Below are 16,158 nucleotides of genomic sequence, written 5' to 3' on the forward strand. Positions count from 1 at the left end.
AGGAGAGGGCCCGGTGGCAGGTACGAGCTATGTGGGTAAGATGCTGTAGCTGCCTTTGAGGTTTAAATTGTAATGCTTTGAAAGATCACAGCCCAACATCACCGACGCGGTGTTTTATCTGGGGAATGCACAGCAGCCCACGGGGGACTGCTGTTCCTCCTCCTCTGCTGCTGGATAGGCATTTTTAAGAAACACTCCACCTGACAGAGTTAAACCACACAGTAACTGAGAAATATATCTTTATTATTAGAATGTTTATAGCCTAAAAACTTTTATCTGGGGTTACAGAACAATCCAATTTCTTTCTAATTAACTAACCTGGCGCTTGTTCGGCAAGTAACTGTAACTTGGGCTTTGAATATTCAAGAACATGCAACTTCTTTTACTCTCTTTTTTCTCTTCCTCCCCCAAAACAACAACTTACAGTCAAGATTTTGGCGCGATAAATAATAAAATAAACATTTCATTTGTGAACTAGTCGTTGCACTTAACTTTGGTGACTAATAGAGTAGATAGGCATTTAAAAATAAAAATATTCTTTCAGTGTCAAGTGGACAAAGGAACGGATAAATATATTTTACTTTATTATCTTCCTAAAGTTCATCTTTATTATCTTCAAAAAGGGTCATTTTTGCAGGTTTGGAAATGGATGTGGGAAGCAACAGAAAAACCTTGAGGATGTTTCTGTTTTGTGGCGTAACACACGATCTGACCCAAACCCATGCAACACAATTAACAACTCCTTTTCACCACACACAATGCTCAGCATCAGGCCAGGCGTGGCCTTGCGACAAAGTTAAATAAATATTAGAATGACATTACAACCTAAATACCTGAATTGGTTTTACACTGTGACCTCCTACTGAAACAGTGTTGAGAAACATTAAACATATATCTGATTGTTCCATATACTCTATTTAAAATAAAAGTGAGGAGTAATACTCTCTTTCTTCACTCTGCTACTTTCCGGGATCTCTGTACACTGACAAATGTCTGACGTCTGTAGTTACCTGATCGCAGTGACTGATCGGTCATCTTCTGCTTGAAAAATATTGCAGCTCAGGTGCTTATTGCAGCAGTAGTCATAGTGATACGCTGTCTTTTAATACTCGGTTCTGCTTACAGTCATAGTTATAAAAAAATGAAAAACATTGTTCACAAATCTTTGTACACATACTGTAAAAATCACCTTCCACATAAACAATTTACATCTGTTATGAGCATTTAAAAAATAAATTACACAGACTTGTCTCATCTATCCTTTCTTTTTCTTGAGACAACAAATCTCATCAGTAACACCAACAGGATGTTCGTATCTGTAAACACGGCGTGAGGATTCACGTTAGCAAAAAACTGTACACACAAAAATCATCTTGATATGAAATACTCAGATAAATAAGGATCCCTTTAATTGGCACATGTAAACGCACGCATTCCCGCCCCGCAGACGGCTTTAACTTCATCGCTCTTGGGTTTTTAGGTGAAATGCAGGGCTGTAAAGATTCTGTAAAGATTCTTCAGAGAGAAAACGTGAGGGATTTCGGTTAGGACCACAGCCATTTTAGGCCTCCCATGCCTAAACCCAAGCACAGGCACTGAACGTGGTGCCACGCGATGGCTTGAGCCTTTCACCTGCTCATAACCTGCTGCTGCTGGCACTTGGTATTGAAATTTCCCCTCTGGCTCCATGCTTGTCAGGGCTGTGGTACCAGCTTTGGGTCTCTTTGCTAAGTGACACCACAGGCTGGTAAGTGTGGCAAAGACATAAAGCTTCTGGTATTTGACAGCTGCTTGAGACACCGGAGCAGCCAAACTTGTACCACCAGACAATGTGGTCGCTGGCAGGATAAAGCAGTTTAATGCACGTAATAAAATGCAAAAAATGCGCCTGGCTTATGGCAGAAAATCCAGAGTAAAAATCTCCTGTAAACAGCCTTCAAACAACTCAAGTAGACCTTTCGCATCTAAGTATGTCTGAGCAGGTAACAGTTAATTATTGATCTTATACCTACCTAAACTGAAAGATTGAATATTTAGGTGCCGATTAAACAGATTCTTATGAACTTCAGCAACAGCACAGATGGAAAATAAATTACCAAGCCACATGCTGCCACTAAAATAATTAAACATACAGCCACAGTACTGCCCACCAAGATAAGTGCAGTCATTTAAAATTAGCTCTATAAATAAATAAATAAATAGAAAAAGCTCCATGTAAACCGAATAAAATGTCACTTCTCTTCTAACGCCCAAAGAGGGAATGGCGTTACGGAATAAAATAACTCTTCCATACTGTATATATTTCTATATATTTCATCTGATATGTTTTGGCATGGCCAGATGGGTAGGAAAAAGTAGGATGACTAACTTCATTCAATATTTGTTCTGACGAAGCCAAGCTCCTGCGTCGCTATATATTGCTCACCAGCCCTATAGCGGTTTGGCCTTTTTACCCATCTTTGATTTTGCGCTCACTTTCCTGGCAGAGCAGACTGGTTCGCCTTTCTTTTGTGCTCTCCATATTTCTCTTGAGCCATCAACAGGTTCATAGAAGCACCTCACTGGCTGCAGGCTGGCTTTTTCATCCTTGGCTTTTTTCAACAAGATTCTTCCTTTTTGAAAGGAATGAGGCTTTGCATCGGGGATGTTATAGGATGCGTGTTGACTTCCTCGGCTCCTGAAATTAATAATAATGATTATTGATATCTATTATTCGATCTTGCAAAGTGACAGGTGCCCATACTGTCCCAAACCCATGCATTACTGAAAGAGCCTTGTTTTACAGGACCAGGCTGAAAATTAAAAGCAGAGTTGCAAGCGATTTCTAAACGCTCAAATGCATCCCTTGCTGTAAGAACCCCTCAAGTGTTACTGGTGGACTCTTCATGCATGTTCATCTATTCAGATAGCATTCTGCTGATTTTGGAGTGCTGAGACCTTACTGAGGTCAATATCCTCCTGTCTTGGTGGTCTACAGGGATTTTAAAGATGCACAGGTTCACAGCACCGTTCTGCAAAGAATGAACATCCCACAGTCTTTGGAAGAACACACAGCACAGTAGAAAGTGGTTTCAAGAACTGCAGGAACTTCTTGGTGGGATCTCAGCGCTGCCCTGGCCTGCAGCTAGGCCCAGGGAACTGCTGCTACTCATAGCCAATAGCTCAGGAAACTCCACGTTCTGCCTTCGTGCTGGCCACCCATCTAGGGAAACTTTAACTTTGCTTTTAGGCTTCGATTTGAAGTGGGAGAAGACAAGGGGGGAACTGGTGGAAGAAGCTACCTTCAGAACAGAAGGTTCTGAACAGAAACAGAAGTTACCTACTGTTACCTACAGAACTGTTTCACCTGGCTGGCAGTCCAAGCTGGAGCTTGCAGATGCTGTGCCATGCTAGCCTGAGCAGGCTCTGACCACTTGGTGGGGGTTAGAAATGACTTGTGTAAACACACGAATGTAGGCCACTGCTGTTTATGATTGATTTTTGGGCACTGTTTGTTACAGTCCATTATTTAGTTGTTTTTAAAAGATGTAGTGCTCCATTTTTCTCAGGTAGTGTTATGGTGAAAAAGTTACATCATTTATTCCCAAAGCACATGCAGGAGTTACTGCAGGTGATGTCAGCCGCTCCTCTGCTGCACTGAATGGTGCTATTAAAACCAGAAGGTCAAGGTCAGTATGATTAGAGGGGATTGCCCAAACACCTAAACTGTATTTAAACTGAACGGGTTTACGGTAGAGAAGATGGACGCCTGTCCCCAGTTCACAGTCAGGGTAAGAAGGTATCAGATGGATGAAGGTGCAGATCATTGCACATGGAATGCAATGCTGCCAGCTCCAGATGCAGGAAATGCTTTTTCCTTGAAAGCAGCAGCTCCTCAATACAAGTGACTGTGAGAGTCTGAACTGCTACTCAAACACCTTCTTCATCTGTGGCACTACGGAGAAAGACCAAAATGATGTGACTAAATGCACCCTGCTGACACACGCACTTAAGACCAACCCTGTTCTTGCTGCCTTTCACCAACATGAGGTATTTTTCAAGACTGCTTAACTTCTTCCAAACGGGAGCTGGCATTTAAAGATGATTTAAGCACAGATGTGCCAGCAAGTCTCAGTGCCTTTGAGAAATGGCATCGGCAAGGGTCTGCCGTGATGCCGGTCATATTAAGACATTTGGAAGCCTGACAAATGTATACATGGTCAACTCAAAGTCTACTTTGGACAAATAAGTTCTTTCAGAATTCAAATCAGTAGTGGGCAAAAGGAAAAAAAAAAGCTATAACAATAAAAAATAGAAAAACCAAAGCTAAAGCTTCATGCTGTTAATCATTATTGCATCACTGTTTATCAGCAAAAGGGTACTTGGCCAGTTGCCTGCTAGGACTAAGATACAGGAAAAAGAGCTTCCCCCCAACCCTGTAGGCTATACGCTGTATTTTTAATTTTCCAGCCCAATCACCTGTTCACGTGTCTCTCAGTCTTTTAGTAATTCTTGAACCTGTTAGTCACACACAAACAAATCAGGAGACGCAGAAGTCCCAGACCTGTGGTGATGCAACAAATTTCATGGCAATGGGAGAAAGACTCAGACTCATGTCAGCACTAAGAAAAGCTGCCCTGAGGAAGGATGCAAGGCCTGACAGCCGCTTGGCCAAGCAGCGTGCAGGATGCTTGGAACCAGCTGCTGGGACTCATGACCAAGTTGCAAAGATATGGGAAACCAGACCCAATTAGTTCTGCTGCTCCCAGGACAGCTGCTGGAGTAACCTGAGATGTTGGCAGTGCCCGTGCTTTGTCGGGGCACTTGTTTGCTTACACGTGATTTTTAAGTCAACAGTGTTACTGTCATTTAGGAAATGACAACTGTCTCTCTCCTACCTACAGAATGTTAAAGATATTTTGAGCTGAAACTTGGCTTCTGTTTGAAGAGATTCAACTACAATAGCTTTGCAACAGGCTGTTATAGCCAGCAGAAAGGAGTCATTCATTGGAGTCATCATTATAGTCAGCAGGGAGGAGTCAGTCATTAATAATAAGAAAATTATTATTTTTGTCTTTAAAGAATGTCTGATTTGAGCTCTGATTTAGCAGAGATCTGTTTTTCCTCCATCATGTGACATATAAATATCAATCATACTCAGGTATAGGACCTGATCCAAACCCAACCCCATTCAGGCTTTTGGATATGACGAAATGCAAAAGCAGAAATGTAACCATGTCGAGTTAGTGTATTTAACAAAGAATAAAAGAAAAAATATACATACAGGCATCTGGGTTTCTTATTCAATGAAATGTCTGTAAACTGCAAAGAAAACAGAAACCGGTTATTAATATTACATCATCGAGTCATTACAGGGGTAAAATATACACGGTCTTCAAAATGATATTTTCATCTCACCTGCTGTTAAAACTAGAATTCATGAAAGAAACTGGAAAAAAAACCCCAAACCTTCTACAGATTATTACTCCTCCAACCTATTACTTCTCTTTTCAGAATTCATAATGTGAGTTTTTACTGGTTGGATTTTTTCCCCATTATTTTTATTGTAACTATAATCAAAGTAAATTGCTAAAGAAGTGTGGTCTGAAAAGAGATTAGATTAAGTCGTATGGATACCACGAGAAGTAATTAATAAAGGACAGTGCCTCAATAAGCTGAATTAAACTAGCATTCTGCTGGAGCCTTTAACTTTGCAGTGAGACATTTCCTTTACACTCACAGCTAAGGAAACTCCAGCTATGAGTCCTTGGCTCTGCCTGCAGCAGCACTGAAGGGTGGCCGGGGACCACACAAGCATTTCTCTCCCTTCCCACCCCAAATCCTGACACCAGCTAGGGACAACACAGCACAACTTTGCACGGTTTCATTTTTTACAGCAGTTTGGTTCACAGCATGGAAATGCTTTTGCGGGTCCCTCTTTTAGCAGGGGTCAGGAAAGGAGGTGTTTAATGCCAGCTCAGCTGAAATTGGTCTGGGTACTAAATCAGTTCTTTGTGCTGATCTCCCGTCACTGCTACTAGACTGAGCATTGAATATCATTTAAAGAAGTCACCGAGCCAAGCAAGTCAGATCTGGCAGCTGAAGACGATTATGTTCTTGTAAATGTCCCCTCTGTCCCTGGTATTGTCCACACTTTGCAGACGGATTTTTGCCCAGCCTAACTTTGCTTGTCATCTGGAGCCATCTCACGGTGTGTTTTTCCATAATTACCTCCTGAAGGTCAGGCTGGTCAATATTTGGATGGGTGACCTTAGAGGAATGCTGAAGTCACTCAGAAAGCAGGGCAGCTGCCTCAAAAATTAGCACCTTCCCCAAGAGACATTGCCAAGCCAGGGATCCCAATAAACACACCGGGAGCAGGGAAGATGATTTAATTCTAGGCCTATCTTTATGGTCCACCTCAATTTACTATCTGGCAAATATTTCATTATTCTCTGCTCTCCCTTTGCCATCTTTGGCTGTTGCTGCTCTTAGACTCTCTGCTCCTTTCACTCCTGTGAGGTGGCAGTTTAAAACATAAATAGAACAGGTCTAAAGAAACATTTTACCACTCCAGATCTGTCTGGAGCAGCAATTAGCCTGACCCACTGAGCCCACCCATATTCGAACTCAAGTGCTTTCCCTCTGCTGGTGGGTGACAGCAAAGAGAAGGACTTTGCTGGCTTACCACGTGCTCGCTGACGTCGGCATGGTTGCACACCATCTGCTGATTTTGGTAATACTCTAGCTGCCTTTCTGCCAGATCCACGCGCTGCAGCAGGTTCTCAATGAAGTGCTGGAGCCTGGCTTTTCCCCGCACTTCTTTTTCTGCTGCTTCTTCCAGGAAGTGGTTGAAAGTAACAACTTCTCTGCAAGACACAAACATTGCAAAGAGGCCACATTTAGATAATGGGAAGGGCCCTGGTCTCACCACTGTCAAAAACTGATGCTTCTCCTGTTTCCCAAGGGCCGTGGCGGCTAATTACTGTCCTTCACCTCTGTTAAAAAATTCCAACCTTCCTGTGGACACAGTGAGTATCTGGAAACATGAACGCTGAGTTTAAGTTTACGGGCAGTAGGTTTGGGGTGTTTCGTCTTATTATTAGATCTCTTGGAAATAGTCCTTGGTGGTCCACAGGGTAGATATGTCATTAAGCATCGCCTCTCGAGGTATCTGGAGACAGCAACAGCCACTTTATCTTTTTTTTCCCTTTACTTTTTCACTTGCATCTCAGTATAGCTGTAGATAACCAGTTTATCTCGGTAGTTGTTTTAACTGTGAGTTGGTTTGTACTAAGAGTTAGGCACAAGTGGTCAGCTATGGAAATTCGCCATCAGGATGCAGAGCTGTCTGCTCTGCACCCCAGCAGAGTGCAGCACGAGGCTATCTGCATGACTGATCTAACGGTAGGAATGAGGTACAAACAAAGACGTATTGTTTGGATAAAGAACATCGATGAGTATTAGTTTCTCACCCGCGAAGTCTGGCTTAAGAAACAGAGAGGTACCTTGTTTAAGCTCTGCTAATCCATTCCATTTCAAGGCTCTGTACAGTTTCTGTGATTATTAGCTTGTCCCAAGCAACCCTAAATAATAAAAAGCCACTGAGGAATGCTTAGGAAGAAGCCAGTCTCAACTCATTAAGAACAATTTTAGGGCTTTATCCTCATCGCACTTACAGCATTGTAACTTCTTTCACTTCGTGATGCCGCTCCGGTTCCATGTTAGTGCAGGAGCAACCTGATGCCCCTGACACTCTGTCGTGCTCCTCTTTTACAGTGGACAGGCGGGTCAAAAGGACAGAAACTCAGCAGGTCAGCTCCAAATCCCTTACCTTTGGGTAAGGAAGGAGAAGTGTGCATGGCCCACCAGGTCATTGGCCCTGCAGCAGGAAGGGTGGGCAGAGCAGGGAGCCACCAGCCTGGGACATCACGAGGACATACCTCCCAGGGACAAAGCTTGTGTATTTTGCTGCAGTGGGAGGCCACAAACATCGAGTTCCTGGCTTTTGTTTTAAAAGGGTGATAGTTTCAAGAATGCTATATTTGTAATTGTCTCAGCACAGGTAATTAAAAAGCACTCATTAATCAGCTGCACCACGGCAAGAATAGATCACTCACAAATTTTCCTTACCTACAAGTATCTTGTTATTGAGCTGGGCCATAGGGGAGACCAGGGAAGCAGTGTTTTTTCTGGAAGGCTTAGATGACTATCAGGAGAACGGACACATAATGTCAGTAAATTCCCTAGTAGTTTCCTTGCTTTCTAGACCACTCAAGATAACCTGGCATCCTACATGCCATTATTTGCAGGAACTGTTACTAGCAGCAGTAGTAGCATTTTCATCATTTTTCGCTGTTTGTTTAGCTGCCTTTAATAACTTCTATCTAAAAATTTTCCTTTGGGCAGCACTCTGTAAATTCCCTTTGGAAAGAAAGAAGCCAGAATACACCCACCCACTAGATCTCGGACACACACTCTGTCCTGATAAGCAGCACTTCATCAGTTCAGCTACTTTCCTTGTTTCCACTTCGTTCCCATCTCTCAGAAGAACAATGTCAAGCCCTGAGGAGAGACTGCTAATACATCTCTCTGCTTGCTCCAACACCTCTTCCTCAGAGAGCTTGCTCCGTGCCACTGCTATGCCTTGGTTAGCTAAAGGGAGTTCCCAGAAGAATTTTTACCCTTCTCCCACTGTGAACAATAGGGAAATGGTTCAAAGAACTCATGTAGCTTCCTGCAGCCACTGTTTATCTAACTGCCCTTCTTGTCTCTTGCAGTTTGCCCAGATTTTTTATTAGCCATACTGATGACCTTCTATTCTATTTCTAGCTATCTGTGATGATTTTTTGCTTATGTTCTTTATTTTATTTCCAATGTATTTCTCCAGGCCTCTGCCAAGTTTTGGGGGATTATATGATGTGATTTCTATCTTTCACTCTCTGCTCTTACGTTTGTGGAACATGGATGTTCACAGAGGGCAGATGCTGCTCCTCATGAAGTCAGTGGTAAGCTGAGCCTATGAATATTGTGGGCCCACTTGGTAGAGGCAAAAAACAGAGTAGAGCAGCACAGGCCCGCTGGGCTCTGTGTCCTGACAGAACAGCCTTGTCAGCAGCACTCACCTGAAACTGGAATCATTACCCCTCTGCCCAACAGCATGCAGCCTCCTGCCCCTTTTCTCTCAGCCTAACCCTGGCACTTGCTGTAGCGCTGTAAGCTCTAGATACTGCTACTAAATTTGCTGTGCTGATGATGCTCAGGGCAGCTCAGATCTCTGCAAATGTCTGTCACGGACAGCAGAGTGATCTCACCGGAGTGCTCATAGTTGACTATGCTAACGTTAAGGTACGTTGTACAGCAAAATGTTTAAACATTGGGGCAGCAGGGAGAATGGTGGGTTTCTTGCTTTGTCTTGGATGCCCTTGAAAAACAAGACCCTTCAGGAGGAGGGATCGCTGCTGCTGCCCAGAGAGCACCAGGCACATCGAACTGCCAGCAGCTTGTGGCAACAGGGTCAGACAAGCAAGAGGGAAAGACAGGGGGATGCAGCCTAGAAGGTACCTGTACTACTAGACTACCAGAGAAAGCCTCTTCCCAGAGGCAGAGGAGTTGGGGGAAACTTATCGCAGTGCAGTTGGCAATTCAGAGGTGCTCAGCTGAAAAAACAAGCGCAGAGGGAAGGACTCACTGTAGGCAAGGAAGACGTGCTGCCAAAGCTTTTCTTTTGATCTGCCAGGGAGTTAACCTGTTATAGTTAACCAGAATTTAACTAGTTTGGTGTTTTGCATTCCAACTGCAGCCTAGCTGCTCTCACAGAAGAACCACAGATAGTCTGCCTTGAACCTTAGCCTGAAACCTCCTTTATGGAGGCTGTTGTCATGGAACAGCACGAGATGTGGTAAATAAAGTTATAAATCACAGACCGACTAGGGGACATTTCTTCTTCTGCCTTTACCACTAGACTATACAGTGCTCCTTGCAGGACTAGTGAGCTGCGGTTCTTGTTTACCAAAGCAGTGGCAGGCATGTGGACCCTGCAGACACCCCTAGTTATTTGGCTTTCAGCAGTAAAAGCATGTGATACACAAGAGTCGATGCAGAGGCTGGGACAGCTCCAGCTCCTTAACAACTGACAAGAAGGGCTAATGATTTCTCACATTGCAACCAAGCCCTCCTACAGATGCATAATTCTCATCCCAGGACTATTTACAGCAACTTCAACACCTGTAACTGCTCTGTAGGTGGAGACAAGCATAAGGCTCTATACAGATTCTGCACCCAACAATCAAATCCCTTTAGAGAACTGCATTTGGAATAACTGCCTAGAATCAACAAAACCCCAAACTTTTACATTATTCTACCTGAAGATGGTAAAATTCCTACTAGAGTAAGTAGCAAAGTGATTTACTTGTGAAAATTTCACTTGTGATTTACTTGTGAAAGTATTTAAAATATGTACATTCATTAACTCCACTGACCTCGTCCATCCTCCTGTTGGTGTCACTGCCTGAAGGCTGCAATCTGTTATTCATTAGGTTGTGGTTTCACATTCCTACACCACTATCAGCACATTTGATGTAAGAGGTTCACACCTCCTCCCCTCAGAAAGCTACTGTCCTACCAGCTGCACCCATTCAGCAGGCTATGCTCTAGATCTGAGCCCTGAACGTGCTGTGAAGACTGAAATGCTTTGTTTCACAGAGCCATCCTGTGGGATGGTCACGCTACACTTGAACCAATGCAGCTGAGGGGGAGGAATCTCTTGAGTGGGAAGATGAAAGGGAAGAGGTAGTGGGACCACCTGAAATTGAGCGTGGAAGAACAACATGTAGTTGTAGACCTATTCTACTCAGAGCAAAATCAAAACTGTTTTGTTGTACAACTGAAATTCACATTTTAAGGAAGGCTGCTGTTTTAAAGCATGTATTGCAATGATCTCTAACGGCCAACTCTTAATCCTGTTGCTGAGATGCCACTTCCATAGATAATTCTATGAATTGAGAATTTAAGGTGAAGCCACTGGCAAGATTAACTCACACGCCACGGCTATTCTGAAATAGCCCTTGCCTTCCTGGCTATGCCAGAGCAGAGGCATGACCAGACAGCCGCAGGTACTAGAGTGGCTGAAGAAACTGCTGTCAGACTACGGCAACTACTACATTAATGACCTTACCCTACAATTAGGAGACAAAGTGAAATTGTTTAAGTCACCTGTGAAGGTAGCTTCCAGTTGAGGACCATAACTTCAAACGCTTACTCTGTTCAGACTTACTGAAAATCAGACTCTACCAGTTTAATTCTCTTACTTGACTTCCAGAAACAAGACTCTGTGTCCTCTAGAAGTTAAGTTCATAGCTGAGTTTACTTTCGGTGCTTTTCTTGATATCTTATTCAGCACAATCTTACTCCCTTTGGACAGGCCCCTGTGTTATCTTTAAGATCACAGTACTCGCTCTGAGGCGCATTCTCCTTCATCAAACATTGAATCATCTCTTTCAGGGCACGTTTTCTAATTAAGTCATTCCTCTGCTCAGCAGCTCTGCTTAAAGCTTGACCCTGTAGCCATCATTTGTCAAAACTGTCCAGGCCCCAGCTGAGGCAAGTTGATGAACTGGGACCTGACTTCGGTAGCTGTGCCTGCTTCTCTAGAACATCCAGTTTTCTTTTTATTTCCCCAAATAATAATAATTTAATAAAGCTTTGGGCTTTGGACTTTCTAAATATGAGAATAAATGACACGAGTGACTGCCCTAGAGTTTTCTGTGCTCAGAGTAACACTGCGTTAACTACGTATTAGTACAGTTAGTGATGTACCTCCACCTGTCCTACTCCAGTTCATCTCCACGAGGGCATCACATTAGTGTAACTGCATGTACCAGTGTGTGTATTAGGGAACAGAAATAAAATTTAACTAAAAAGATATCTTCACTTTATTGCTGCCTTTGTTGGACTGCTATAGGCTTTATTTAAAACAAACAAAAAATAATCAACTGACAAATCTAAAGAAATAACCTTCCTGACCCTACAAATTCTCCAAATGGGCAGCCCTGTGTGTAAACCAACACTCCTCCCTCTCACCGGAATGAGAGGTCGGCCATAAAACCTCACAGTGCTGTCATCTGAAATTAGTGCTTTGATTAACAACATCATCGTACCTCTGAGAAGAATCTACTCCATACACAGTTAGAGAGTTTACAGACTGGCTGCTTGCTTTGGAGAATGCATCAGAGAAACCAGCTCCTGTCAATGTGGCCGCTTGGTGGATCGCAGTTGTGTATCTGTCTCACACGCTTGGTCCAAGCAAAAGCTCAGGACATAGGGGCTTTTACAGGTACAACAGAGAGGTAGAAATGAAATTCTATCAAGTCAAAGGGACCTCAGGTCTACTCGTCTCTGCTGAGGACTGCCAGAGCTACAGCAGCACACCTGCCTTCGCTAGGCTGGGCACGAAGGAAAGAGGTGAGCCCTAGAATCTCCTTATTCAGGAGCCCAGATGTTTAAACAAAGAATTTAGATCTCTCTTCCCCAAGCCTTCTTGGGGCTTCCTAACCAAACTATTCGTGCTAACACATTTTTCCTTTCCCTTAGCTTTCCTATTTGACTTGACAACCAGATCCAAAATCAGAACCGTGACCCAAAGTGCAACTGTACTGTTATTTTCTGTCATCTTCTTGTACACCCTTCTAAAAAGGAAGTTTCTTAAATCCCAATTTTTTTATTTTCATAGACAGTTTATAGGTCAGCAGTGGTGGTTAAACCTGCAAATACATCCTCTTCTACCTTCCATATCTGGTTAATTCTTTCATGTAGAAGCAACTCTAGCCTAACAGCCCAGATAGGTCCCTGAAATTATCTGAAAATTTGTTAAATTCAGTATTATGTAGTTAGTTGATCAATGATAGTGATTTTCCATTCATGTAAGATGCTGACAGAGTAAGCAGACATGGGGAAATAGTCAAATATGGGCCCAGCAAAAACATCTGTAACTTCCTTATCAGAACATTGTTATTTTTCAAGAGTGAAAGAGAGTGAAGACATTCCCATAAAAGTTTTCAGCTTATTCTCTACAAGAGTCTCCAAAAAGATATTTCATCACCTTGTCTGAGATTTGGACAAGAATTTTTTTTTTTTCTGTTTTGGACGGTTTGTGGAGTTGGTCTTCTGGGGTTTTTTTTACCCTCAGACTGATCTAGAATGGCCATATCTCAGTCTCTTTGAGATCTAGAAATGCATATTAACTATAAACCTTATTCCATGATGTCTGGAAATATGGACAACCATTCAGAAACCAAGGGGAGACTGGTTTCCTTCCCTAGAAATATGTTAAAGAGGTGTTTCAGGGAAGAAGGTGTTTTTCCTCCAACAAAGAGGAACAAATTTTCAGCTACAGTGACTCAGTATCAACACAAGTTTTGGGAAAAGTTATCCATATTCACAAGATTGCTTATGAAAAAAAAAAAAATCCAAAGACACTGACGAAAGCATTTCTTTCTCAAGGTCAGCAAGAATCAAAGCAGTCCCTAAGGGCTGCTGTTGACTTTCCACAACCTGCAGTGAGAACTCCCGCTTCTGCAATTTCCATTAAGCAGTCTTGTTCAGCTTTCTAATCATCTGGACTTCTTCCAGAAATCAAAGCCAAAGTTGAGATCCTTCTTTTTTGAAGGAGAAGCTCCTTTCAGCACACCAAGTAAGTTTTTAAACAGACAAGGGGCTCAGTATGTAGAGAGGTCTCAGAATTTACCAACAGTCCACAAGAAAACCAGACAGATCACACGGTTGTTATCAGTCATGAACAAGTCAAGTTCATGACCAAAGTCATGAACAATCAAAAGCCGACTGATCTTTAGAAATCAACACACTTTAACACCTATTCACCTCATTCCTATTGCTGCTTTTGCTTCCAAGGTTTTTTCCTCTTCTTTATCCAAAGCTAAAGCAAGCCAGTGGTCATCCTAGAAAAGCAGTACCCTGGATGCTCAGGTGAAGTCTCCTGTGCAGCTGCCTCTTTTGGTTAGTGTTTCTTACTATAATCAAACAACCTTCAGTCTTCCCTGCAACACCAACTTGGGAGCTACCTCCTCATCCGCTTACGCACTGACCCTCCTCCTTTAGAGGAGAGCAATCATCTGAGCTCCTGCCCCTTGCCCGAGCCTGGTGATGGCCTAGCATGAAGGACAGGGTTTCGCCACTTCTCCTCTCATTCTATGCTCAGTCTTTCCCGCGCTCTGAACCACAGCCTGGCACTGCTGCTAGTAAGTTCTCTGCCAAGGGGGAAAGCAACCTTGTCCTCATGCCTTTTCCTAAAGATTTGTGTTAAAAATCACAACTTTTGCTGCCTTGTTCTTCCCACAGATCAGCGCCATTTGCCACCCTTCCTGTATCATACCTATTCTTTCTACCCAGATCACGCTACTTCCCACCTTCCTCTTCCCACAAACTCTTTTTTCCTTCTCTGCAGCACTGCAGAACTCTGTTTTTGCCCCATTGAATGGTTTCTGCTTTTTCCTGACAAGCCTGTGGAGCTCAAGCCTTGAATTTTAAACACATTCTGTGTTTAGTTTGGTCTAAGATTCCTACCACTTAATGTTCAGCATCTAGCCTAAACAAGCTGCTTACCTGAGGTCTCCCTCTGGCCTGCAGAGTGGGGAAGGACCTCCACAGAGTAATCCCTCCCCTCTAAGATACTTTTCTAGAATGGGTACGATGACTAACACTGTGAAAGACCCCATAAGCGGAGCTTGACTAGACGGGAGTACCAAAACTGCTTCAAACTAAGTTATTTTCATGGCCTGCTTCCAGATCTGTCTCAGCTCCACAATTACCTTTAGCTTCAGCTTGAGTCCTTCAATCTCCTCTGCCATGAGGATCACCTGGTATTTCAAAAAACATAGGTGGGACATCTACACCATGGCCTCAAGCTAGATGACTCCCACTGATACAGAAGCCATTCTCAACTTTTCCTTCTAGTCCTTAGACTATAGAAAGAAACGATGAAATTCCTCCAAACTTCCTACACTGAACTCCTACACCACCTTGCTTACTTCTAAGATCAGTGTCATGGCAACTAGTGCTTCTCATCCTCCCTTTGTAAGCTGATGAATCGGTTTAGAGGCACTCCATTACCAAGGCTCTTTATTTGCATTCCTCTAAAATAAGTTGTGTTGCTCTGGAAAGCCTGAAAGGTTTCAGCAAGTGCTGAATAAACCAAGTAGTTCATGTATAAATAATACATCAGCTATCGCTACATTTTTAATGGATGCATCACAAAGATATTTTTAGATGGCCCAGGTTAGTCAGAACATCTCTGGCATCTGCTTCCCAGTCCCATATAAGTGATTCCAGTTTCACAGCTCTGTGTCCGTCTAAAACACCTACCCGGATGCGGCCTTTTTAGTACTGTCTTCAGCACAGCTTTGCTGCAGCCTCAGGTACCCGGGTACTGGCTGTCCAGAGACAGCCTCCCGACCATGGTGGGGGGACTCTGGGGAACCGGTGCTATTTGGTGGTCTTACATACTTCCCCAGCACGTATCCACCCATCTCTTCTTAAAGAGATGATGGATTAGAGGTGTCAGTGTAGATCAGATTACATGCCGTCAATAGTGTCTACTTGTCCCTGGCCCCACGAAACAGGGACACAACATAGATGTTAAGGAGCGTTAAAGTTAGTCACTGGGGAGGCCAGCACGAGGGGAGCTGTCCCCTGGGCTCTGACTCTAGCAATATAGTGACCAGAAGCTGGTGAGCACCAGCCTTTTTCACAATTAGCAAGCAACCAAACCACCGCTCTCCTCTCCCCCTCGCACAGTGCTAGCCAGCCCACGAGCAGCCACCAGCTCTCGGCGCCCCACTTACTCCTCTTTGCGGTGAAGCTCCTCCTCGGACTCGCTGAGGCGCTGCTTCAAGGCTGCGATCATCTCCACCGCCACGTCCACCTGCCTGCTCAGGGCCCGCTCCCGGCGCTGCACCTCCTGCTTCTTCTGGGACAGCTGCACAAAGGCTGCCCGCACCTCCAGCAGCTCTGCCGTCTTCTGGGCCAGCTCTTTGGTAAGCTTGTCGATTCGCTTCTCAATCGTTTTGTCCACGGCCTCCACCATCCTGTTAAACTTTTCTCTGACGTGTGCCTCGAAGGAGGCTTTGGAGTCAGCGGCCGGGAGGCCAGATTTAGAAATCTGCT

The 16,158-nt window shown here is 43.7% G+C and overlaps 1 protein-coding gene across 1 annotated transcript in view; it reads right to left on the reverse strand.

Moving 5' to 3' along the window:
• Positions 1-2,430: 2,430 nt before the first annotated feature.
• Positions 2,431-16,158, reverse strand: part of ZNF365 (zinc finger protein 365) — a 14,229-nt gene continuing 501 nt past the window's right edge. The window contains exons 2-5 of the mRNA XM_010140273.1: positions 15,837-16,156; positions 6,668-6,848; positions 5,264-5,301; positions 2,431-2,677 (exon numbers count right to left, since the gene is read on the reverse strand). Of these exons, the coding sequence (XP_010138575.1) occupies positions 2,431-2,677; positions 5,264-5,301; positions 6,668-6,848; positions 15,837-16,156 (786 nt within the window). The remainder of the gene's footprint in view (positions 2,678-5,263; positions 5,302-6,667; positions 6,849-15,836; positions 16,157-16,158) is intronic.

The sequence above is a fragment of the Buceros rhinoceros genome, unplaced genomic scaffold (assembly GCF_000710305.1).
Source record: "Buceros rhinoceros silvestris isolate BGI_N320 unplaced genomic scaffold, ASM71030v1 scaffold18747, whole genome shotgun sequence".
NCBI classification, from domain to species: Eukaryota; Metazoa; Chordata; class Aves; order Bucerotiformes; family Bucerotidae; genus Buceros; species Buceros rhinoceros.